At 34.3% G+C, this 26,347-nt stretch overlaps 4 protein-coding genes and 1 long non-coding RNA gene across 5 annotated transcripts; 3 read left to right on the forward strand and 2 right to left on the reverse strand.

The window, feature by feature from the left end:
• Positions 1–523: 523 nt before the first annotated feature.
• Positions 524–4,300, forward strand: LOC112638223 (G-protein coupled receptor Mth2-like). The gene is given in 5 exon segments (XM_025409467.1): positions 524–539; positions 2,201–2,385; positions 2,651–2,816; positions 4,032–4,165; positions 4,168–4,300. Coding segments are annotated over 4 exon segments (483 nt in total). The 5' UTR covers positions 524–539; positions 2,201–2,312; the 3' UTR covers positions 4,278–4,300.
• An 802-nt stretch (positions 4,301–5,102) lies between these two features.
• Positions 5,103–7,707, forward strand: LOC105253384 (transmembrane protein 185A). Its single transcript, XM_025409468.1, is given in 9 exon segments — positions 5,103–5,396; positions 5,489–5,834; positions 5,913–6,212; positions 6,303–6,402; positions 6,405–6,425; positions 6,806–6,961; positions 6,964–7,030; positions 7,113–7,191; positions 7,404–7,707. Coding segments are annotated over 7 exon segments (1,014 nt in total). The 5' UTR covers positions 5,103–5,358; the 3' UTR covers positions 7,017–7,030; positions 7,113–7,191; positions 7,404–7,707.
• Positions 7,708–8,355: 648 nt separating this feature from the next.
• On the forward strand, positions 8,356–11,670 carry LOC112638219 (beta-catenin-like protein 1). Its single transcript, XM_025409463.1, has 9 exons — positions 8,356–8,535; positions 8,901–9,280; positions 9,358–9,689; positions 10,044–10,267; positions 10,350–10,532; positions 10,645–10,792; positions 10,991–11,157; positions 11,243–11,426; positions 11,525–11,670. Exons 1-9 carry the CDS (start codon positions 8,506–8,508, stop codon positions 11,611–11,613), a joined length of 1,737 nt encoding a protein of 578 aa, XP_025265248.1. The 5' UTR covers positions 8,356–8,505; the 3' UTR covers positions 11,614–11,670.
• A 635-nt stretch (positions 11,671–12,305) lies between these two features.
• On the reverse strand, positions 12,306–17,459 carry LOC112638218. Its single transcript, XM_025409462.1, has one exon. It carries the CDS (start codon positions 17,457–17,459, stop codon positions 12,306–12,308), a length of 5,154 nt encoding a protein of 1,717 aa, XP_025265247.1.
• Positions 17,460–21,816: 4,357 nt separating this feature from the next.
• Positions 21,817–23,578, reverse strand: LOC112638222. Its single transcript, XR_003122916.1, has 5 exons — positions 23,390–23,578; positions 22,985–23,145; positions 22,761–22,867; positions 22,318–22,657; positions 21,817–22,168 (listed from the first exon to the last, which is right to left on the reverse strand). It is a non-coding gene; the product is annotated as an uncharacterized LOC112638222 (long non-coding RNA).
• Positions 23,579–26,347: the final 2,769 nt, after the last annotated feature.

A 26,347-nucleotide genomic window follows, 5' to 3' on the forward strand; every position in this document is an offset into this window, starting at 1 on the left:
TTTGCTGGGAATACTTGCTAATATTTGAAAAGAAAAGTCCATATACATATAATCAAATATAAATATACGGTGTTTCAAGAACAATTCTACATCGCATGACACAACTTGACACAATCCGAATATGAAACTTCGTAGTAAACTCAATAGAGATGACGATAACAGTAACATCATTTGCATGAAATATGCGACAATAATATCTGAACTATTTTTTGGCTGATTCACGCCAGGAGACTGAGTCTTTAATCTTAAATCGAAATATGGTTTAGTTTGTATTAGTATTTATTTTATTGTTTTTTTGTGATAAAATTTTTAAATTGTTTCTTTTCCTATAAATTTGCAATGCAGAAAGATAGCGTAAATCTATTTTTTCCATTGATATATGTATAGTAGAAAGCATTAATCTTATATTACAGTGTTTTAATGCATTGTTACGCTGTTTATTCGACCCTGTTTATTTCAGCCTTCATTAGATATTTTCTCATTTTTGGCGAGCTTCTTCTGGCTAAATGTGATGTGCTTGACATTTGGTGGACATTTAGGTAAGCAAATATGAAAAGAAGTGTTCCCTTATTTTTAAAATATGTATTATATATATTTTATATATATATATATATATGTATTATATGTATTATATATATATGTATTATATATATATATGTATTATATATAATTATAACCATAAATTAAAATATCTCAAAGATTCGAGTGTCGAAGTCACTTTTTTCGTTATGAACCAAATTTGTAACATCGTTACAAAAATAACAAAAATGCACAACAGCAATAATGTTATACGTAATGCATTATTTCCCAATTATTCATTTATTAATCTTATATATATATATATATATATATATATATATATATATATTTTAATGTGACTCAAGAGTTGTAAAAAATAACATATTTTTTGAATAAACTCAAAAAGAGTTGATATACGTAAATTGTATATGTAAATATTATAATTATTATCTATGTTCGTGATAATTTTAATAAAAGTAAAAAAATTATACAGTGATAATAGCAATACGAGTCAAGTGTCGATCCTATGACACAATAATTTATTATGCAAACAAATAAGCATGGAACATATTACAAGAAAGGATGGCGAATGTTTCAGCCCTATTTTTGGATCATCTTCAGCGCAAATATGATGATGTGATAAAACATAATAATAAATAACAAAAAGAATTTATATCGGAGCCAGTTACAGAAAAAGTCGTCTAAAGTAATAATGAATGTCTCGGTATCTTATCATCTTGACGATGCTTCCAGGCATCGAAGATTTTAATGAAATTATCTCAGGATATATGAAATTATGATGTGTTCTCGATTGCAATATACAACGCGCGGATATTTTCCTTTTTTCTTATTCACATAGGATATAAAAAAAAATTTATATTTTTTATCTCTAGCATATCAATAAAATTTCATGACATATTCATGGCAATATTATATCGTTATTTTCTTTCATATTATGCAAATTGATTTGTTATCGCTAAGCTTACATCGTAATTATTTTATGATGTAACGATTATCTGTGTGCGTAATATGTTTTGCGTAATATGTTTTTCTCTAATTAATTAAAGAAAAAAATTAAAGAAAAAATATCACTATGCAAGATCAAAAGTTAAATTTCTTTTTTTTCGCATATTTGCGTTGAATCTGTCTTTACGTGCACATAATTATGCATATATCTTCATCATTTTCACGCGAATCATTACTCGGTTAATTTAACATAACTTAATTTAATATATATATTTATTAATGATAATTACCAATTTTGAGCTATAATTTGATAACTCTTTTATAGATCCAGAAAAAAATACATTATATAATATATAATTTTTTACACATATTTTTATTTATAATATTTTTCAGATAAAGTAATCTTAGTATTATTAAAATCTCTTGTTTTTTAATAATGTTTTTTCAATATGGATAGAACAAATAATATATTAAATTATAAATGATAATATATATGTTTAATATATTTTATTTTACATCGATTATATGCCATTTATACGATTAGATAAAATGTTTCAAATAAAATTAACTGCTACATTTTATATTTTCGAGAATGTATATCCTCGAGTCATCTAAAAGCGATAATTATTTCAATATTTTCATGATTATTTAAACTTTGTCTTATTGTACTTATTGTTTTACTGACTAAATTTGAATGTAAACTATATTTTCACAGAGAATTCCGCTCGTCACAAGGAAACGTGAAACAACGAGAAAGAAAGAAATTCATAATATATTCGATCTACGCATGGGGAAGCGCATCTATCCTTACTATTATTTGTGGTATCATGGATTTTGTTCCCAGCGTGCCGAGAAATCTTATCCGACCGGAATTAGGCGTCAGAAGTTGTTGGTTATCTAGTACGTGGATATCAAACTTTATTATGATATTTTAGTCATATGCATTAAAGCTATATGCGATTAAATACTTTTATTATAAAATATAATAAAACTATAAATCTACAAATTTGAAATATATGTTTTATAGTAGTATATAAATATACATATAGATAATTACAAAAATATTATTTCTTTAAAAATATCTTTATTTACATCCTTCTACAGACTCATTTATTCGAGTCTGAATGCCTATAAAATATAATGACAAATTTATTTTCTGTTTTAGCAAAACCAGCGAAAACATTATACTTTTACGGACCTATGGGTATTACTGTTATTTGCAACATTTGTTTATTTATCTCTACAGCATTGAAAATCGTGGACCACAGAAAAAACACAGCTCATCATCTGAGAGGTTTGGAAAATCGGCGTCATAAAGAAAATAAGCAATGGTTCGTATTTGAGCCTTTTTGCACTATTATTGTTAATTATTCTTTTTTATCTTGATAAAGAAATATATTCTAGTATTTATAACAGTTTTAATGTGCATAATATTAATCTGTCCTCGTTTCTAATAACAAATTATCTAATTTTTTTTAATCAACTTTTTTATGAAATACAGTTTTTTACAATTTGTGATTCTCAGAAGATGACAAATGATATTTGTGTGAATAATTTATTGTGCATATTAATCTGTCCTCGTGTCTATCAATAAATTATCTAATTTTTTAAAATCAAATTTCTTATGAAATACGTATATCAAATTTCTTATGAAATACGTATATACGTAAATAGTTTTTTACAATTTGTGATTCTCAGAAGATGACAAATGATATTTGTATGAATAATCTATTATTTGTACGAATAAAATTATAATAAATATTCCTATTTTGCTTCTATTTCAAAGTAAGAATTATATAAAAACAAATTTCAAAATAAGAATTATATAAAAACAAATAGAATAAGATTTTAAAACGATATAAAATGAATAAAATTAAAAAAAAGTCAGAGTAAACAACAGATGCAAAACAATGTCTTCAAAAAATTTCATTTTAAATAGAATTATGAATAATTAAATTATTGAAGACAATTATTTGCATCTTAACTTATATTAGCCCATTATCTTACCTGTTTTATATATTGAAGTAATATTTCTTAAAAATTTCTTAAGAAACATTATTATTAATTATTTTCTAAGAAAAATTATTTGTTCTCTTTTTTAAATTTTAATCTATTTTTTTGTAAATTGATTTTATTACTTTATTATTATTACTTAAAAAAATATTTAAAAATAAGATAATTACAGATCAAAAATATTTATCTTTAAAGACCTAAAAGTTAATATTTCTTGTTTCTGAAATAGCAATCTTCCAATTTAATACGTTTTTTTTAATAATCGTATATATATATATATATATATTATATATATATATATATATACCCTAACAGCACACATGTCCAAAAGATGTCCAAAGGACATCCATAGAATATCCCGATCTCCTATGGATATCCTATGGATATCCTTTGGATATCTTTCGGACATGTGTGCTGTTAGGGTATATATATATACGATTATTAAAAAAAAAAAAATATATATATATATAATGATTATAATACTGAATCGTCGTATATTCGTAAAAATATATAAATAAATATTTCATTCGCAGGTTCAATTTGTATTTAAAATTGTTTATCGTAATGGGTATAAGTTGGTCTATGGAAATAGTGTCATGGCTGTTCGACAGTGTGCCGCAGTACGTCTGGTATCTTACTGATTTGATAAATGTCCTGCAAGGTCTCATAATTTTATAATTTTTGTGTGGAAGAAAAAAATTAAGCGATTGTTGCTGAAGCGATTTGGTTGCCAAAAACTAGAAACTTCCAAGACACTTGATGTGCACAATAATTACTAAAGCTTATATATATTAGTACCACTAATGCTAGTAATGATGATCCTACAAGAAAAAATCAATCCTTTTGTATAATAATAATTTATGAATATTAATTTATGTACATTTATATAATAGAATTTTGTAATTTGATGTGTTTATGGAAAAAATATATATATTAAAATATATATTAAAATATATATATTTTTCAAAGAATTTTTAAAAGAATAATATATGTTTAGTTAATATATGAAATATATTTTTTCGTTTCATTCTAAATGAAAAATTTTCATATTTTCATATATCAGATGATCAACAGCTTCTTTTTTCTATCTCTCTTCCTTTTTTTGTAATGAGCTGAATTCCATAAAGCGCATGCTGTGACACTGTAGTGTTGCCACATTAGAAAATTTTCCCCCAAATGTTAGTCTTTAGGAATTTTGTTTTTTTTTTAGGATATTTTAGGGAAATAAAAAGTCTAGTAGATTTTTTTAAAAAAAGCAGAGATATATAAATATATGCACTTTCTTACACAATTTTTATTAAAATTATTTTAGGAGTAAAAACATAAGTCACGCGATTGGCTATTGAATAAAAATTTTTTTAAATCCAGTGTTTCTTGTTGGAAAGTTGCGTTCAAAAATTTTCCTTGCAGTAGAGTAGTGTTTAATTCGACCAATCAGGACAGAAGAAACAAAAGTTCCTTTATTCTGATTGGTCAGTCAAATGCTATTCCATTCCAAGGAGTAAATTTTGAAACATTATATTGTTATATATAGTGAAATATGAGAGAGGAAAAGAGAGAATGAGAAAGAGAGAAAGAGAAAGAGAGTGAAATGGTAAGGGAAATCGAAACAACCGATAATTATTAGCTGTTTCAGTCACTATCTTTCAATATTGTTCAGTATGTTCGAAATTTTGGTTGCGAGGGATTGTAACTTATTATTTTTCTGAATGCAGATGCAGGAGCTGACGCTTGCGTTTTTTCGTAGTAATATCCGTGGTAAATGAAATCGCATGCTCTTATTGTAGCATGTATCTCTATTCGACAAATCATATAAAGATCCTCTTCGATTAATTGGCCTACATAATCGCTCCGATAATTATGAATTTGCAAACACTTTTTCAAGACTTCAATCCAAGGTAACTTTTACATTATTTGATATAATACATGATTTCAAGTATATTAATAATATAAATATGAAGTTAATTTTGATGTTAATTTTTAATTCCAGTAAATTTTTGGTACATTCCTGTTTAATGATATTTACATCTCTATTTGCTCTTCGATTGGATGGCTTCATAGAATGGAGTTACTGGTCAATATTTAGTCCGATATGGTTTTGGAAAAGCATGGTAATTTTGGGAGCTATAATTGGAAGTTATGTTTGGTGGAGACATCCACATGCAAGATTGGAAGGAGATGCCTATGTACATTATAAAGCGATGCTCATTACCTTGGCGTTACATTTAATTCTATTAATGTTTGAATTGTTGGTGTGTGACAAGTTAGAATCAGAAAGACACTTATGGATACTTGTATTTATACCCTTGATATTCATCTCAATAGTATCTATTGCGGTAAGTAATATACCTTTCAAAACTCAACAATTTGTATAATTATTTAATGTCTTCTGACAATATTTTATTGTGATTTAGGTTTGCATCTGGGCTGTCAAACACGATCGATCGTTTGAGCTCGAATTATTCTGTGCAGTAAATGTATTGCAATTTATTTTTCTAGCCTTGAGATTGGATGGTTTTATAACGTGGAGTTGGGAAGTTGTGTTTGTGCCAGTATGGGCATTGCTTTGTTTATCCTTAGTAGCTGTTTTATATGCAATAGTATTTGCTGCTGTTTTATTAAGAACACCACAGATCAATGCTCGTCAGAGGCGGACCTCCTTGAATTCGGCGTTAGCATATACATTTCTCGTCGTTCCCATTTTGGTGTTCCAGGTATAACTGCATCTTTTTATCTATTTACTTAAGTAGATCATATTCTATTTTCTTTTGTACTATTTATTTATTTATTATTTCCTGCTTTAGGTACTATTAGCAAATAAATTGGATGGAGATATTTCAATAAATTATACAACAGTGGCAATGCCACTCCTTGTGTCACATATAACTCTTATTTTTATGTCTTTTGGTGCAAAGGTGGAAATAGATGTAAGACACAATCTTGTAGACTTTGTTATTTAATAATATTGCTTAGAATGATATATTATTATTTTTAAAATATTACATATACATAACATACACACATATACATATAAAATGTTAAAAAAAAAGGACTTAAGAACTTAAGATAAACATACACTAAATCGAGTAAAAAATATGTGATGAATATTGATCTAAAAATTCAATCTTGTTCAATTTAATTCTGATACAGTTGATTTTTTATCTTATATTTATTAGACATATTTTTTTTACTCGATTTAATAAATATTTTATAAGTCCTAACTTTTTTCTTTTTTATGTAAAACATACATATATCTTTTTATGATTAATTTTAATTAGGATATAAGAATGATGGAATTTTTGTCCAGGGTGGTTTGGTATCAGAAAAGACTTTTGTCACTTCCTACTAGGTTTATGTCCATTGCTCCAAGAATATGGTAATATTTCATATCAACCAAGGGATGAACGAGATCAACCGCCATCTGAACCGATGATCACGGAAAAGAGTGAAAAACTTATTAAGAAATCGACCTAATGAAACCTGTTGTGCCTATAATCTCTATAGACATGCCTGACTGAGTGGCTCAAAGCAGGTATTCATCATAGAGATTTAAGAACTACTATATGGCTTATATATTTTGCAATGTAATATATATATTTTATTATATTTTGCAGGGTTAACTTGTATATTTAAATATTATTTTTAATGCGATTGACTTATATAGAGGCCAAATATCTGATATAAAATAGTCAGGTATACATTTAAATACATATATAAAATATATAATTCAAAATATATTTTACAATCAAACAAAAAGTATATAATTTTCTTAATGTGATATATGTATATATATATATATATATATATATATATATATATATTTCATGAAAAATTGTGGAAAGAAAAATTCCAAATATAAAATAATAGAAAATATAGCTATTGTGCTTACATGTACTTTATTCTAGGCCTTATTAAGTCAAGAGATTATATTAAATGGATGTATATGTTGGCTGGAATATAAGACTGAACACTTCGTATCTCTAGGATAGCAGAATGTCAAAAAAAAAATTAAGAAATTGTAAAAAGAGCTGGATAAATCTAGAAAAGCCATGTTACTGTTAATGTTGCTGGATATTGTAATATTGAATACCCAATCATTTATTATATTATAATGTAGAAATAATGTACAGACTGTTATATCACAATAACATCATGTATGATAGACATTAAATATGGATCTACCGCATTGTGGTAGATAAATACTAGTAAAACATGTTATATATAATAAGATATATATATATATAACATTTAAAGATATAATCTAATAAAATTTCTATTTTTTGGTATCAGTAGCAATGATTTATTAATTTTAGTTACACTATTATCTAATATTTCAGGTAATATAAAATGTGTGTATATATATATATATATATATATATATATATATATATATATATATATAATGTTATCTTAATATATACATATTTGTAATATAATAAACTATATATAATTTCTTTCATTATTAATATATGTAATTTTGTTCAACAACATTTTACTGCAAATATAAATGCTGTGAACAAAAATACATTGAATTTTTTGTTCATTGTAATATTTAAATATTTTTGAAAGCTTTGACACTATATAAAATATAATCAAAGTTAAAACACTATATAAAATATAATCAAAGTTAAAACTTATATAATCAAAGCTTGAAAGTTATGTGTAATTTATGAAAAATATTTTATTTAGTATATTATGGCTAATTTCTTTCTCATATGGAAAATTTATAAATTTTACACGTGCGATGTATATACAACAGTTTGATATCCAATAGAAAATAAGCGAGTTATAACTAACGACATTTTCACTAGAAAATAAATCCTCCTATTGGATATCACACATCATATATATGTCACACATGGACAATAGTTCACAATCAGTCAAGAATACAAAAATCCATTACATACACTATCTGACATCATTGGAATATCAATGATATAAGATTGTTTTCAATACAAATTATTTACATATTTTGCTCATAATTTTCAAACAACTTGCGCTAGACAGATGGATATCGGAGAACTGTTATCTTATAAAGTATGTATTAAAATTTTCGAGTAAGGATTTATTTTTATTATGTCAAACTACTATATGTACACTATTTAATTTAACCTCACATTTTCATATATTTTCATATAAAAAATGAATGAAGGAATATTGATTTTATAAACAGAAAGTGTAAAAAAAATCGTGAAATTAAATACCTCAATAAAAAAAAATATATATATATATGTGTGTGTGTGTGTGTGTGTGTGTGAAGCAAAAGAGGAATTTAATAAAAAAATGTTTGTAAACTATACATTATACTAACTATATATATATATTTATTAAATTTCTTGTTATTTCTTTATTACAACAATATGAGTACAATTAAATACATCATGTGATAATAATATGTGTAGCCTCCAAATACACCAAAACGGCCAGCAGCAGGGGAAGAGGATGATGAGGATGAATGGGAAAATCCGAAAAAACCAAAAAGAGTAATAAAAACTCCATACCATGCACGTCAACGGCAACAAAAAGAAGTTGAAGTAATATCATCTAGGGAGAGCGAACCTCCCACACCTATTAGATCTGCCGTACCCTCATCAACTCATGATGTGATAGAACCACAACTGACGGAGAAGGAGAAACAAGATATATTAAAATATGTAGAAACTGAGGCACCCGAGGTTGAAGCATTAGATGAGGCGACGCTTAAACGTATGATTCTTTTATTTGAGAAGAGAGGTCTTCGAAACCAGGAAATGAGAGTTAAATTTCCAGATCAACCAGAGAAGTATGTATATATAAGTTAGTATTTTGAAACACAAAATTCTTAAGATATAATTATTTCTCTAAGCTGGGATTTTACAGATTTATGGAATCTGAGGTGGAATTGCATGAAACTTTGCAAGAGTTGCATATTGTAGCAACTAATCCAGATTTGTATCAATTGATGGTAGAATTAGGCGCTGTGCCTTCTTTACTTGAGTTATTATCTCATGAAAATACTGACATAGCAGTTGGTGTAGTAGATCTTCTGCAAGAATTGACTGATGTAGATATATTGCACGAGAGTCAAGAAGGTGCAGATACACTCATTGATGCTTTATTGGAACAACAAGTTTGCGCTCTTCTAGTACAAAATCTTGAAAGACTTGATGAGACAGTGAAAGAAGAAAGTGATGGTGTTTTTAACACACTTGGTAATTATTTAAGGGAAAGAATATCATGTTGACAATTATAAAAAGTATATTATTAAATTATTTTTCTTCACAAAAAGTGATTTTTAATAAAACTTTTAATCAATATACATTGATTGTATATATTTTAAAGATACTTTAGAAAATATTAATATTAAGTATATAGAATCTGTATTTCTCTTGCTTCCATTTATACGTATTCTCAGCCTATTTCAAGCATTTTATTATAACATATACATTATTACTTGCTAATCAAATTTTCAAATATTTTATAAACTATTTTGAAAACATGATTAATATATTGATAAAAAATTTTTATTAAAAATGTCACTATAAAAAAAATAATTTGACTTTCAGCTATTTTTGAGAATCTCCTGGAGTTTAGACCAGATTTATGTGCAGATGCAGGAAAACAAGGTTTAATGCAATGGTTATTGCGTCGAATTAAAACAAAAACACCTTTTGATCCAAACAAGCTTTATGCTAGTGAACTCTTGTCTATACTTTTGCAGCATACACCAGATAATAGACTTCTTTTGGGTGACTTAGATGGAATTGATGTTTTATTACAACAATTAGCTGTATGCATTTATATTTTCATAAACTTTTATACATATAATTACGTATATACCTAGTTTAATCATTTTAAAATTGGATTTGCAGTATTATAAGAGACATGATCCACAGACTGCAGAAGAACAAGAGATGATGGAAAATTTATTTAATGTTTTATGTTCAAGTTTAATGGCTACTGTTAATCGCGATAGATTTTTACGTGGTGAAGGTCTTCAACTTATGAATTTAATGTTGCGAGAAAAGAAAATGTCACGGAATGGATCTCTTAAAGTAAATATATTTATAGCAGAATAATTAATCATATCAATATAAATTATTATTAATATTAATTATTATTATTAATTATTATTATTGTTATTAATTGTTATTATTATTAATGTAGGTTTTAGATCATGCTATGAATGGTCCAGATGGAAAAGATAATTGCAGCAAATTTGTAGATATTCTTGGATTAAGAACAATATTTCCCTTGTTTATGAAAACTCCAACAAAAAATAGAAAAAAAATGCTTACTGCAGAAGAACATGAAGGTACATAAATTAAATTAAAATTAGAAATATGCATAGGGCGATTTCTAATTTTGTATGTATAATTTATATCTATTATAATATTATAATATTATTTAAAAAATATTATTTAAATAATATTTATATAATTTAAATATATTATTTAATATTATTTAAAAGTTTTTAAAACTGAACCATTGAAAATGCTAAATAATTTTGCAGAACATGTAGTTTCCATCATAGCAAGTATGCTGAGAAATTGCAAAGGACAACAGCGTCAAAGACTACTTAGTAAATTTACAGAGAATGATTATGAGAAAGTAGATCGATTAATGGAATTACATTTCAAATATCTTGAAAAAGTAGAGGAAGTAGAAAAGAATGGAAAGGTAGATATGCATAATCAGAACAATCAGAAATATATATCTAATAACTAAAAATTGAAAATTTTTATCTTCTCTTATTTATTACAAGGAGGATGAAGATGAAGAAGAATCTTATTTAAGAAGATTAGATGGCGGATTATTTATATTGCAATTAGTAGATTATGTGCTTTTAGAAGCTTGCACTGGCTGTCCACCTGCAGTCAAACAACGAGTAACAAGAATCTTAGCACAGAGAAGAGCATCTCTTAAAACAATACGACATATTATGAGAGGTCGATTGTGTATATCTTATTTAAAATTTCATAGATTAAATTATAAATCTGTACTAAAAAAAAATATTCATAATGTATATTTTTCATTTAAAAAACAGAATATGCTGGTAACTTAGGAGATGCTGGTGATACAGAATGGAAAGAAGCAGAGCAACAACATATCTTACAATTAATTGACAAATTTTGATATGTATATTGATGTCAAATATATCCTTATAAATCATAGTAAGATTTAATAACTTTATATTGTTATGTTGATAGAGTTTATGCGAGATTGACGCGGGAGGCAAGCGCGAAACCGAAGGATAAAAATCCGCGAGGAGAGAAAACGAAGAGAAATTAATTCGACGATAAATCTAAGTCTTTTAACAATAATAGTCAGTTTATTATAACAATTATAACACTAATTATAATACACAGTCTTAAATTAATTACGCGAAAGCGATTTCAGAATCCGCGAGCAACGGAGACGACTGATTCAATCCGCGAGCAACGGAAGAACGTTTTTTCTCGTGATCGAAAAATAAGTGAGTGCGTCGAGTACCTTTAAGCCAAGAAGCGCCGTGTTCCGCGAGCGCGTCAATTTATAGCGGAGCCCTTCTCGAAAGATCCCGATTTTTCGTGAACTAATAGAAATGTTCAAAACGAACGGTTAAGAATTTATTTATTTTCCTTGGATCTTTCGAGAAGGGCAAGCGCTGTTTTTAAATTGCGCTGACAAAGCGATGTCGCGCTAACGGCTGCCAGGGGCGCCGAATGATCGCTCGGACCCTCGCTCCTTTTAGCGAGGGCGTTTTGAACATTTCCGCCCGCCTCGCCAAGAGCGTTTGGCGAAAAGAATGGCTAGCGGAGGATATGCAGCTCGTCGGGAGCTCCGAACTACTGCGATGGAGGCTCGTGATCTCCATGACCGTTGATGGGGAGCACGACGAGCTTCACGACGGGTCGTACCAACTCGGAGGCTGCGGTGCGCAATGTCACTACGCGAACTTGACCATCCTCTCCGGGGTGGATTTTCGCGATACGCGCGAGTGGCCATTTCGTGGGTGGTGTGAGTTCGTTCCGGATGAGGCAAAGTCGGCCGACCTTGAAGCCCGTCTCTTCGCGCAACCACTTAGGACGGTGAGTAATGGAGTGGAGGTACTCCTTCGACCATCGTTCCCAAAAATGGTCTCTCATTTTTTGCAGGAGCTGCCAGCGAGATAAGCGGGACGTTGGTTCATCCAGCAAGGACGGCTCGGGCACTGCAGTCAGGGCGGCTCCCACCAGGAAGTGTCCAGGCGTCAGCGCAGCCAAGTCCTCAGGGTCGTCCGAGAGTGCCTGCAGCGGCCGCGAATTAAGGCACGCTTCTACCTGAGTGAGGAAGGTACTCATCTCCTCGAACGTCAGCTTGGCGTCGCCAATCACTCGTCGGAGATGGTGTTTGAGCGACTTGACTGCGGCTTCCCAAATGCCTCCGAAGTGCGGCGCTGAGGGAGGATTGAACCTCCACTCGATCCTCTCGGAGGCGAGGCTGTCGATGATCCGGTGGTTTTCTGGCGTGCCCGCGGTGAAGAGGGCTGTCAGCTGGGAATCGGCTCCCACGAAGGTTGTCCCGCAGTCGCTTCGAAGGCTGCGACAGATGCCTCGGCGGGAGACGAACCGCCTGAGGGCCGCAAGGAAGGCCTCGGCCGTGTAGTCGGAGACTACTTCGAGGTGTACGGCTCTGGAAGCAAGGCAGACGAAGACCGCTACGAAGGCCTTGTAGGAGCGGTGTCCGCGCCCCTTGGTTGTGCGAAGTTGAATCGGCCCGGCATAATCGACCCCAGTGTGAAGGAAGGGCCTCGCTGGTACCACGCGCTCCCGTGGAAGATCGCTCATCAGCTGTTGTGGTGTCGCCGCCCGCCATCGCACGCAAGGGAGACATCGCAGGATAGCCTCCTTGACCAGTGCTCGACCCCGTGGAATCCAATAATGTTGGCGGATTAATGAGAGAGTGAGCTGTGTTCCGCCGTGCAACGCTCGTTTATGGCAGTCGTCCACAATTAGCCGAGTGAGGTGCGAGCCCTTCGGCAGGAGGACGGGGTGACGCTCGTCATAGGCTAGGATGGAGTGCTTGAGTCGACCCCCGACTCGCAGGAGACCCTCGGTACCTAAAAAGGGACTAAAGCGAGCAAGTGAGTTTGATTTACTTAAGGCAAGGCCCTGACTTATTAATTTTAACTCGGCCCTGAATTTTTCAGATTGTACTCGCCGGATCCAACAAACTCGAGCTCTCTCTATCTCCTCTGCGGACAAAGTACTGGGGAAGCGCTGTTGAGTGCCAGTGGACCGATCCTCTCTTACTCTCAGCCACCGCCGACACCAGGCTGTCACGCGTAGGAGCCTCTTCAGGGAGGAGAACCGCACCAGCTCGGCGGCCTCGCTCATCGGCGCTGCTGTGGCTTTGACATGGACTCGTGTGCGCTTCTCCGGCAGGTGCTCTTCGGGGATGTGGCCGACGGCGGTCGGCCATGCGGCGGCGTCTAAGCGTAGCCAAGGCGGACCTTGCCACCACAGAGGATGGCTCTGCAGTTCCTTGGGAGAGAGACCTCGGGAAGCGCAGTCCGCTGGGTTGTCCTGGCCTGGAACGTGATGCCACGCAGCCTGCGGAGTGGTCCTCTGAATCTCTGAGACGCGGTTCGCGACGTAGGTTTGCCACCTGGATGGGTGGCCGCGGATCCAGCCCAGCGCGACGGTGGAGTCCGTCCATAGGTGAAGCGGCGCAGTCAGGTCGAGGATTGTCAAGGCGTGTTTGGCTAGTCGGCAGAGAAGGACGGCGGCGCTTAACTCCAAACGAGGTAAGGACACCTGTTTGAGCGGTGTGACCTTTGTTTTCGCGGTGATTAGGCGGACAATCCACGAGTCGTTTGACCATGTTTTTAGGTACACGACGGCGGAATATGCTCGTTCTGAGGCGTCGGAGAAGCCATGGACCTCGACGCGGGTGCAAGAAGGACCCAGATTAATCCAGCGAGGTACTCGGATTTGCTCGAGTACTGGTATCTGGGCGTGAAAGGTGACCCAGGCTGACGCGGAGGCGTCGTCGAGCGGAGCGTCCCACTCAAGTCCTTGAAGCCAAGTCGATTGGAAGGCAATCTTGGCGCGGACCACGACCGGTGCTAGCCAGCCGAGAGGGTCGAATAGCTGCGCCACCAGAGACAGTACAGACCTCTTGGTGACGGATGGCAGTGCGATGTGCCGGGTGGCGAAAGAGAAATCGTCCGTGGCGGGGTGCCACTGCAGTCCTAAGGTGGAGTGAGCCTCGTGTGGTCGCCAGTCACGGGTCTCGCGCTGCAACTGGTGCTCCGGCGGGATATCCCAGATCACCGCTGAGTCGCTGGCTGACCACTTCCGGAGAGGGAAGCCGCCCGCCATGCAGATACTGGACAGCTGTTTGCACATCTCCTGGGTCTCCGCCATCGTCGCTGCTCCGGTTAAGATGTCGTCCATGTAGACATCTCGCAGGAGAACGGCCGCTCCTAGAGGGTACTGCTTACCCTCGTCCTCAGCTAATTGCCTGAGAGCGCGCATCGCTAGAAACGGAGCACACGCTAGGCCGTAGGTCACTGTGCTCAGCTGGTACTCGGCAGGGCTGTCTTGCGGGGAATCCCGCCACAGGATCCTTTGCAGATCCCTGTCATCCGGGTGTACCAAGATCTGTCGGAACATCTTTTCGACGTCGGTGGCTAGACCGAAGCGGTGCCGTCGCCAACGGAGTAGCACGTCGGCGAGCGGAGGCAACAAGTTCGGACCCACCATCAAGTGATCGTTGAGGGTTCTTTTCGAAGTAGTTGGCGTGGAGCCGTTAAAAACTACGCGCAGCTTCGTGGTGACACTGTTCTTCCGCAGCACGCCGTGATGCGGCAAGTAATGCACCGGTCTGCGCGACGTAGCGTCCGGAGTCGCGCGAGACATATGACGCAGGTCCTCATACTGCCGCATGAAGTCGGCATAGAGGGCTCGAAAAGGAGGATCCCGAGCGAAACGTCTCTCCATGCTGAAGAGAACTCGTAAAGCCGTGGAGCGCGTCACCGAGAAGTCTGGCAGCGGGGCAACGACCGGCAGACGTACGACGTACCGACCGTCCGCGGACCGCGAATGTGTCTGGCGGAAGAAGTTCTCGCACTGTTGATCCGCGGGTGAGAGAGCTACCGCGGCGTCGGGTAGCTCTTCTTGCTGCCAGAACCTTTGTACGAGAGCGCCTAGGTCCTCCTCGACCAGGCAGTGATGTGCTGACGCATGGCGCGATGTGGACGTCGTACCGACGGCCCCAGACAATATCCAGCCCAGCGCCGTCTTTTGTGCCACAGGTTCCCGTGATTTCCCTCGTCGAAGTCCAGCCTGGAGGATCATGGCGTAGACGTCTGCTCCTAGAAGGATGTCTATGGGATCCGTCGCCAAGAAGTCCGGATCGGCGAGCTCCAGCCCATGGACGTGCGTCCACGCCCGACGATTGGCCTTGATTCCGCCTTCATAAAGTGTGAGCCGGGGGAAAACCAAGGCGGCCACGCTTATTAAAGGCCCGTCGCGCAGGGAGCGGATCTGAAGAGTGACTTGACCGCGGGCGAGGCCCGTCTGCTTGCCGCCGATTCCATACACGGCGACGGAGGTAGGAGACCGACCTAGGCGAAGACGTTGGGCCAAAGCTTCGGAAACTAGCGAGGACTCCGAGCCCTGGTCAACTAGTGCGCGTGCAGTGTGAGCGCGGCCGAACCGGTCCAGGACGCGAACGCGCGCGGTAGCGAGGAGAACTGTCGTCGTCGCCTCGACTTTGTGTTGCGCTAAGTGTGACGTCTTAGCGCTCTCGCCGGACGGACATGCCTCGTGGAGGGTCGTGTGGTGACGCGCGCGACACGACGAACAAGTCTTTTGAGAAGAACACTCGCTTACCTTGTGCCTTCCTAGGCAGTTCAGGCACAAGTCGTTCGCCTCGACGTGACGCTTCCTTTCCTCCGCCGTCTTGCTCTGGTAAAGGTCACAGAACATAATATAGTGATCCTGACCGCATAGGGAGCAGCGACCTCGCTTACTGTCCTGCTTACGCGTGTGAAGAGTGCGAGTCTTCTGTGTCGGACTTGGATGCGGTTTAGAAGAAATGGCTTCGACCTTGACAGGCTGCAACGATTCTAAAGTGTGCAGCCGACGATCCAAGAAGAGCTGGAGTTTGTCGTACGAGGGTGGATCGTTGGAATCACTAATGAAATTCTCCCACTCGCGGCGAGATCGAGGATCAAGCAGGTCAACGACGAGGTGCACGAAAAGATCTTCACCCTTCGTGATCGGGCGCCCAATGCTCTCCAGTGATCCTACCGTGCTCTTCACGCTGTGGCAAAGTTTGCGCAGTTCCACCACGGACTCGCTCTTCAGCTTCTGGAGTGACGTAAACTGGGAGATGTAACTGCGCACCAGGAGCCGCTTGTTCTCATAGTAAGCAACGAGAACATCCCATGCGCGTTCGAAATTCTCGGTTGTCGTGGGCAGGCTTCGAATCAATAATTCTGCTTCTCCTTTCAGGCATGTCTTCAGGTAGTGGAGCTTCTCGACTGAGGACGTGAGAGTGTCCCTTCCGATTAGCGATTGGAAGAGATCACGGAAGGCTGGCCAATCCTCGTACTTCCCGGAGAAATGAGGCAGCTGGATCCTCGGAAGAGTCGTGCGGGGTGCTTGCGAGGACGGCTCTGACCCTCTCGTGCCAGCTTCCTTCTCTTCCGTCTTGAGGTTACGCAGGAGGTCCAACAGCAGGCCCTTATTGGCGAGGTAGGCCTCTTCAGCCAGAGCAGGTATGTCGAGTCTTATGTACTCTGAATCGGCCACTTGGTCGAGATAATTCAAGAGCTCATCGTTGTGCGCGTCGAACTTCGTCCAGTACCTTTCCAAGGACTGCAATCGCGCCTCCACTGCGCCCACCGTGATCTTGGCAGCGCCCAGCTTCATCAGGTTCTCGTGAGTACGGGCAATTTTGCCGTAGAGATCCGTTGCAGCGGTGATTGTCAACTCGGCCTTGCGACTCATGATGACTGAATTTCAGGTGACTGGTGTTCGGAGCACAGAGAACCACAACACTTCGCACTCACTCCGCGTCGTAGAAAACCCGGTCACTAAAAATCCGGCTCGAAGGACCAGCAAATGATAGAGTTTATGCGAGATTGACGCGGGAGGCAAGCGCGAAACCGAAGGATAAAAATCCGCGAGGAGAGAAAACGAAGAGAAATTAATTCGACGATAAATCTAAGTCTTTTAACAATAATAGTCAGTTTATTATAACAATTATAACACTAATTATAATACACAGTCTTAAATTAATTACGCGAAAGCGATTTCAGAATCCGCGAGCAACGGAGACGACTGATTCAATCCGCGAGCAACGGAAGAACGTTTTTTCTCGTGATCGAAAAATAAGTGAGTGCGTCGAGTACCTTTAAGCCAAGAAGCGCCGTGTTCCGCGAGCGCGTCAATTTATAGCGGAGCCCTTCTCGAAAGATCCCGATTTTTCGTGAACTAATAGAAATGTTCAAAACGAACGGTTAAGAATTTATTTATTTTCCTTGGATCTTTCGAGAAGGGCAAGCGCTGTTTTTAAATTGCGCTGACAAAGCGATGTCGCGCTAACGGCTGCCAGGGGCGCCGAATGATCGCTCGGACCCTCGCTCCTTTTAGCGAGGGCGTTTTGAACATATGTAATGTATAATATAATAAAAAACATAGTATAAGCACACACAAATGTGTAGATAGATGTCTAAACAATGCTATTAATTGAGGTTTAGCCAAAAATGATACAAATCTTTTCAAAATTCGAGCAAAATCAATTTTATGCATATTAAGTGTATGATGAAAATATATTTTACGTTTTGTTTCCATTAAAATAATATAAAAAAATTATAACAAACTTTGAAATACAAGTAAATACATTAACATAGTAGTATATATATATATTACAATTTAAAAAATATATATTTTTGCATTTGTATAATTCTCAATTTCTGCCTTTTTACGGGTTAATTTTTCCCGCCAAAATGAAAATGTTTTCGACGCCTCTTTCCTAAAGATGCGGCCTCATTGACGCTAAAAAGTAGCGTCAACCATTGGTTGAACAATGAAGCAACTATACTTATCTCCTTGTTCAACCAATGGTTGACGCTACTTTTTAGCGTCAATGAGGCCGCACCTTAAAAGGTGCAATTTCATTGACGCTAAAAAGTAGCGTCAATGAAAAGGCCGCTTAAAGGGCCTGTTCTTTTTAGCTGCAGAGAGAAGACTGAGAGATGTCATGGCCAGCTTTTAGATGATCCCTAGAAGCGATACTTCCTCTATGGACATTAAAAACGAGGACATAAACTACAAAACAAATGTCCACGAATGTTCTCAGAGGGTAACATATATGTCCCTCTGATAATATAAATAATATAAATAAAAATATAAATAGTTTAATTAATAATAATTTATTATATAAAAATATTAGTATGTCTCTCTTTTCACGCTATTATTTATATTATATATTTATATTATATACTTATATTATATATTTATGAATCATTCGTAATTCAAATCATTAGCATAATATACTATGAATTTTTTACGTTATATATTGAATCGAAATTGCGCGAAAGAGGAAAAAAAGAACAAGCCTATGAATAGACATTTCCATCCTTTACTAAAAAAAAAAAAGAAATTAAAAATATCTCTCAATTTTTTCTCTCTTTCTTCGGGCAAGTCTACATATATGACCAATATGATTAATTGATTCCATCTTTATATATTTATCATTATGTGCTATTAATTAAAGCCGTAGACAATATTCAGAAATCAAAGTTGCGCGCAGGAATGGCCATGCGCAGAAACGAATGCGCACTGGTTCGGCCGCCATGTTGGCGCGTGACTGCTTCGTCACTCTACGTCACTGCTACGTCAAACGCGTCATACGGCCGCCATGTTGGCGCGTGAATCGGAGTCATACGCAGTTACACGGATCGTCGTACGTCCGCATTTTTCGTATCTTTTAACCGTTTTTAAACGAATATCGCGAGTGAACGAGCGTCGAGAGTGTCGAAGGATGATCGCGCGACTTTTATAGTGTGTCGATGGAAACGCGCGACAGCGATTTTTGACGATATTCAGTGATGGCGTCATCGCGAAAATGGAGCGAAAATGCGTCGCGTTATTCGCGCCCTTGATGATGATTATCGGATGCGAGCGAGTATCGGGAGTGCCGAATAAAGTGTCGCGCGTTCGCGTTGATGATATCGTGTGAGTTTGTGTGCATCAAGATCGGAATGGATCGTCCCGAGGCGAGCGAACTGTCCCGAGGAGGAGCGGTCTGTGGAACAGCCGGTGAGTAGATTTGATTTATCATATTTGCGTCATATCAATTCGTGCTCATTCGACGCTTATACAGCATCGCGATGTCTCGAATTACATTCGGACAAATCGGCGCCGCATCATAATTCGATTCCATGCAATTCAAATAAAGTCGATCGCGTGAAGATGGTTATGCTACAAGCGATTTCAAATTTATTTTGTACGCGCGCGCAGTGCTGCACAGCCTATCTCGTAGGGCTGCCAACTGTTAAACGATAAATTTGTTTGATCTAACCTAACCTAACCTAACCTAATCTCTCAGTGTCTTTGGATATCGAATGTAAATATAAGCGTATGCTGCCTGGATTGTATCATGCTTTCAAAAATAATATTTAATTATTTCATTAGTGTATTACATTTTATTATGTAGTATATTAATCGCATTAAATGTGCGACGTACAGTTTTACACATTTTAATGAGGAGCATATAATATAATTGGTTAGGTTAGATTAAATTAAAACAAGCTGCTGTGATTCATTTAACGTAATAAGATTAATTTGACGAATGTGCAGCTATTGAAGTTACATGATATTTGGACACATTTTTAAAGTAATCATGAGTGTCTTATCTCATCTCGATTACATAAAATTAAAATATAAAATATTTATGTATTCCACATTAACGTTATTCATTACAAGTACTATATTATTTTGCTTATATCTCAATTGTATTATCACATTATTTCATCGATGAAGCTTTTCATATACCACAGACAATATGATATTGTGTGTGGAATTTTACACAGGTAATACGTGGCACAAAAATAATTTGCTCTCAAGTATTGTGCGCATTTCTTAAAAATAAATCAAATTAAATTATTTTCAGAATCCAAACATCGCTACATTGCCAGGATTGTATCTTATTATAAGTGCGATATTATCACCATTTAATATGTGTGCACAGTATTACATACATAAAGTATATAAATTTATTTGAAACGTACGGAAATCTTTATCTTATTTATAATATTTATGATATAAAAAGTAATTGCAACTCTAATGAAACAGAGCGGTGGAATAATTGGTTGATACTTATGCTACAATATTTATCCTTTTTTCATCATTAGATTTTTGGTGCTTTTTTCATTATACAGATGTTATCTGTAAATATAGTACTTGTAATGTTGCTTCTGTATCACTGTAAGCACACAAAAATAATAGCATTTGCAGGTAATTATGTTATACTTATATATCATAAGAAAGAAAAAATAAAATTAAAGTTGAATACTGAATGTGCTCTAAAGTAAATTTCATCTAAATAAATAAATGCATAAATGTGCGCCCCACATTCCTCATGAAAAAAATACATAATATTAATTTTTATGTATTATTATTTTTAGATTTTTATTCTTTTAAATTCTCTAGATGCACTTTTCATTTCTCCTCTCTTTCTTTCCTACTACTAAATATAGATCTATCATTTTTAATATAGATCTGTCATTTTTAGTGTACATTATTGCAGTAAGTGGAATAAAGAGCAAATCTTTTGGCACATTTAAAATGTACAGGAAAGTCAGTTTTATCTGATACGTTTTTTTCAATAGAAATATGTAAAAAAATCTGAAAAAATTCATACGTCTTTTTAAATCTTATTCTTTCTAAATAAAATGTAGAATAATAAATTTGCAAAATAATTTGCTTCAATATATTTTTATTGCAAATATATGAAGTAAAATGCTCAAGGTGCATCACTATGAAAATATCGATAGAATAAAAAAATAGATCGTATACGAAAAAATTAAAATATTTACACTACATATTTGATATAGCATTTAATCGATATGTGCAGTAATACGATAAAATCTAATTTTCTCTCGAATTTTTTCACGAAATTTAAACTACTAAAAAAACATCAAATATTCAAATTGTTCAATAGTCTTGCGAAAAAAGCAGTTCTCGCTTAAAGAATCTTTAGAAAAAAAAGTACACAAAATTCTAAAGAAAAAAAAGGACAAAAAATTTTAAATCTCACATGGATATTTAATTTTATACTAATATTTCTAATGTAACACTTCATTTATAAAGATTTTGTGAAACGTTTATACATAAAAGTATAATGATTATACGGCTTCTTTAATCTATTGTTTCATCTTCGTGTAGTTTTCGTTTATAAAATATTTGTGCCTCTGGATATTTTTCTATCAGAAACTGCAGTTTTCCATATTTCACTGACAATTGTATTTTCGTTTCATCGTATTTTCGTTTTGTCGTTCGTTCAAATCCAACATTCCAATCTTCTTTTGTAAGACGGAAGTTTAGTAAAGAATGGCAGCAATTTTTTATTTTTCAACACCATTCTTTTATCCATTATATATTGCATAAAATCGAGATGCTCAAAATCCAGGTTTCAAAACTTTCAAATGTATCTGCAGAAAATAAAGATATTAATTATATAAGATTCTAATATTTAGAACTGAAACATCAAAAAAAATAATTGAAAATAGACATCGTATCACATGATTTTTGTATGTGTGTGATTTAACCATTATAATCCAATAATAGCATAAATATTAACCTTTTTCAATAAGATCTGATTCAATGCTTCTGCCATCCATTGTAACACTCGTCCAACCACATTCCAATGGCGATAATTTTATTTGCATTGGTCTGATCTGACTTTGTGATAATTCCATAAGTTTCTGCTTTCTTTCAAGATTTACAAACAGTTTTTGCTGTTGAATTAATTCTTTTCCTCTAAACATAGGAGTGTTTAGATCAGGAAATTGTATCGGAATTTTTTCCAAGCCAATAATTTGCTCCTTATTTAGGTCTCTTTTCACTACTCTTCTTGCTCTACCTCTGCGTCTTCCTGCATTACTTACTTGTCACACCCTGTCATAATTCATCTTCAGGTCCTATATAGAATAAAAGCACAGTGAAATACAAATGCAATGAAATACACTATTTTCTACTGTAAATATGAACTATTATCAAAATATCCATAAAAGTTCTACTTACTATTCGCAAAGAACATAGTTTCTCACATTATTTAATAAAGTGACTATTTTTAATAAATGTGAATGACTGACAAGCAATAAATTAAACAATATTAAACAATAATATACCTGAAAAAAAAATTCATAATTTTATTAGAGTTAAATTGATAAATTAATTTTAAATACACATTATATGTTAATTACATATAATGATTTAGAGACAATAATATATTTCATTTGCGTTACCATTATTTACAGATTGAACATTTTTTATCAAATTATTTACAACTCTAAATATGTACGACAAGCCATTTTTAAAATCTATAAAACAAACAACTAAGTTGTTCATAGTTTTCACTCTGTTTTGTCATAGTCTGCTTTTAGGCGATTTCTGAAAGCAATGCATCCTATAAACAAAAAAATATAAACATGAACTACGTAGTCAAATCTACGAATGTTTTCAATGGGTAACATAATTTCGGGTTGTATTCCATGCCTCGTACACGAAATGTCGATAACATAAGTAACGCAAAACGTTTGTATATATTAAATAAATTTGTAATATAAATAAGTTTTGTGATCTCCCACTCTATCTATTTATCTATCTATCTATCTATCTATCTATCAAGTATAATTATTAAAATATATTACCCGATATTATATTATATTATATATTAATCACACATTATCTATCACCACCATCGCCATTATTATATGTAATTTAATATATACTACCGTTTAATTAAAAAAATATTTGCCTCAATTAATTTCAATCAGAAAGAAGAATAAGAAACATCATAGATCACTTGGGTAATTCCTAAAGGCAATACGCCCTCTGAAATAAAAACGTGGACATGGACTACGAAGCTAATCATGAATGTTTTCAGTAGGTAACATTATTTTGGATTGTTCCGTCGGTAACACAAGTATCGATAATGCAAAACGCTAAATTTTTAATACAAATCTAAAGTTTTGGGTGGTCTTTCTCTCCCTGTATTAATAATATAATTAATTATTAATATATTCCTTGATACAATATATTAATCACACATCATCCATCATCACCATCGCCCCCGCCATTTTTACGTGATCTTTATCACAACGGTTCATCATTGAAAATAAATTATAACACAAAAAATATTCTAGTTATTTTTAAATATTATTTTTAAATATTAAATAATATAAGTATTAAAATTAAAATAAAAAATTGGCTCAAATAATAATAATTAAAAATTAACTAAATAATTGATAACTAAGAGCCAATAAAAAGCGCGATAACTGGAGCACAAGAAAAATCCTTTCGCTTTTAATTATTAATATATTTCAAATTATTAGTATATTTCAAATTACTCGTCACAATACATACAATAAATACGAACGTTTCGGATTATCTTTTAATCTACCTTCAACGTGACATTAATATTATTACACATTCGAAAATATTAGACAATAACATATGAAAAATTATATAAATCAGATGCAGATAGCATTTGTAATATCTGCATGCCGATTATGAAACGATTTATATAATTTCATATTTATTCATATTTATATAATTTTATATGTTATTGTCTAATAGTTTTTAATGAGTAATATAACGATACGCCGTTAAATTTCTTTTCTAGATGCGATCGCGATCAACACCGAAAATTATTTATTATAACTATATGATTAATTAACTTTTATAAATAACACATAATTAATATCTATATACAAATCGCGACAAAAATTCTCTATCGCATTTAATTGTAATTTATTCATTTAATCAACTAAGAATTATAGTAACAGAAATCTAAAATAATAAATTATTATTTTGATATGAAATCGATTTTTACGAGCAGAAATTATTTCTTTAGTATTTATAGATATTTATAGAGTCAAATACAATATATCTGCGATGCTTTATTTTTCAATCATTGAAATATTTTGAATTTTGAGAACGCACAATAAAATAATTGAATCGTGAATCTAAACATAATGAAAGACTCCATCAATCTTTTAATAAATAATCCTATAATTAAAAAATCTATGTAATCTAAAATACTTTTATATACTTTAATATATTCCATATATACATAAATGTATATATTAAAACACGTAAAATATTTCGATGACGAATAAACAGTAACCGACCTTGGCGGCGTAATAGCGCGCTAATGTTTTATGCTATAGTCTTGAAAAATGTTTCCAAAAAAATAATAATAACACGGTCTCTTTCGGACTAACTTTTTCGGTTTTATTATTATTCGCGCGTCGACACTCAAAGAGTAAAGTAGTGGTATACAAGACGCTCCGTTAAATCCTTTTCTAGACGCGATCGCGATCAATATCGAAAAATTATTTGCTGTATTTATTATATTATATTATAATATAAAATATAATACAATGTAATACAATATATTTCGATATGACGAACGAATAATAACACGGCGTTCGAACTTGACGTAAACAATAGCGCGCTAGTCATATGGTCTTAGTATCATTCACAAAGCGACACTCAAGCAGTAAAGATCGTAGTGCGAAATATGTCGTATATTCTTATATGTTTATATGCCATAGTTTTGAAAAATGTTTCGGTACAAAAATAATAATAACACGGTCTTTTGAATTAATTTATTCGGTTCTATTATCATTCGCGCGATGACACTCAAAGAGTAAAGTAATAGTACAAGACGCTCCGTTAAATTCTTTTCTAGACGCGATCGCGATCAATATCGAAAAATTATTTGCTGTATTAAAATATGTAAAATATAATATAATATAATATAATATAATATAACATAATATAATATAATATGATATAATATAATAAAAATACGTATTGTTTACGACAAGATATTATTATCTGTTTGAGAGAAAGAGATTGATATTATTATCTGTTTGTCATCGAAATAATATCTTACGTACGTTAACATATTTATATTACCTTATATTGTAATATAAAATATAATACAATATATTTCGATATGACGAACGAACAATAACACGGAATTCGATCTTGACGTAAACAATAGCGCGCTAGTCATACAACGTTATGGCCTTCGGATTATTCATAAAGCGACACTCGAGCAATAAAGATCGTAGTGCGAAATACGTCGTATATTCTTAAATTAATTATTAATTAAACGATTATTGTATCATAACTTTCAATTATATTAAACTTTCGACTATAATCGTATTAATATACATGTATTGCATATATATATCAATAATGAAAATAACAAATTCATTACGCGTAATAATTAGTTTTACAAAATGAATTATTTTGAGTTTTATAAAGAAGATTTATAATTATATATCTATTAATTATATATTATATTATATAAAATTATATATAATATAACCCTCCCACGGGGTACACCTTGTCGCGGTGGGAGGGCTTAGTACTTGGATGATGCCTTGAAGTTTATTTTAAATTTTTTAATTTAGAATAAATCTCAAGGAGCCTGAAGAGGAAGCTAAGTACCCTTTCGCGTCGTCGGTGCCGTCAACGTGTCGCGGACGGCGGCGTCTCGTTACCGCGTTTTCGCGTTTAGCTTTTTCGCGTCATCGCGTTATCGCGTTTTCGCGTTGGACTTTGTCGCAATCCCACTTTCACAAGTGAAACGG

This window comes from Camponotus floridanus, unplaced genomic scaffold, assembly GCF_003227725.1.
Source record: "Camponotus floridanus strain SB8 unplaced genomic scaffold, Cflo_v7.5 scaffold267, whole genome shotgun sequence".
In the NCBI taxonomy this organism is placed as follows: Eukaryota; Metazoa; Arthropoda; class Insecta; order Hymenoptera; family Formicidae; genus Camponotus; species Camponotus floridanus.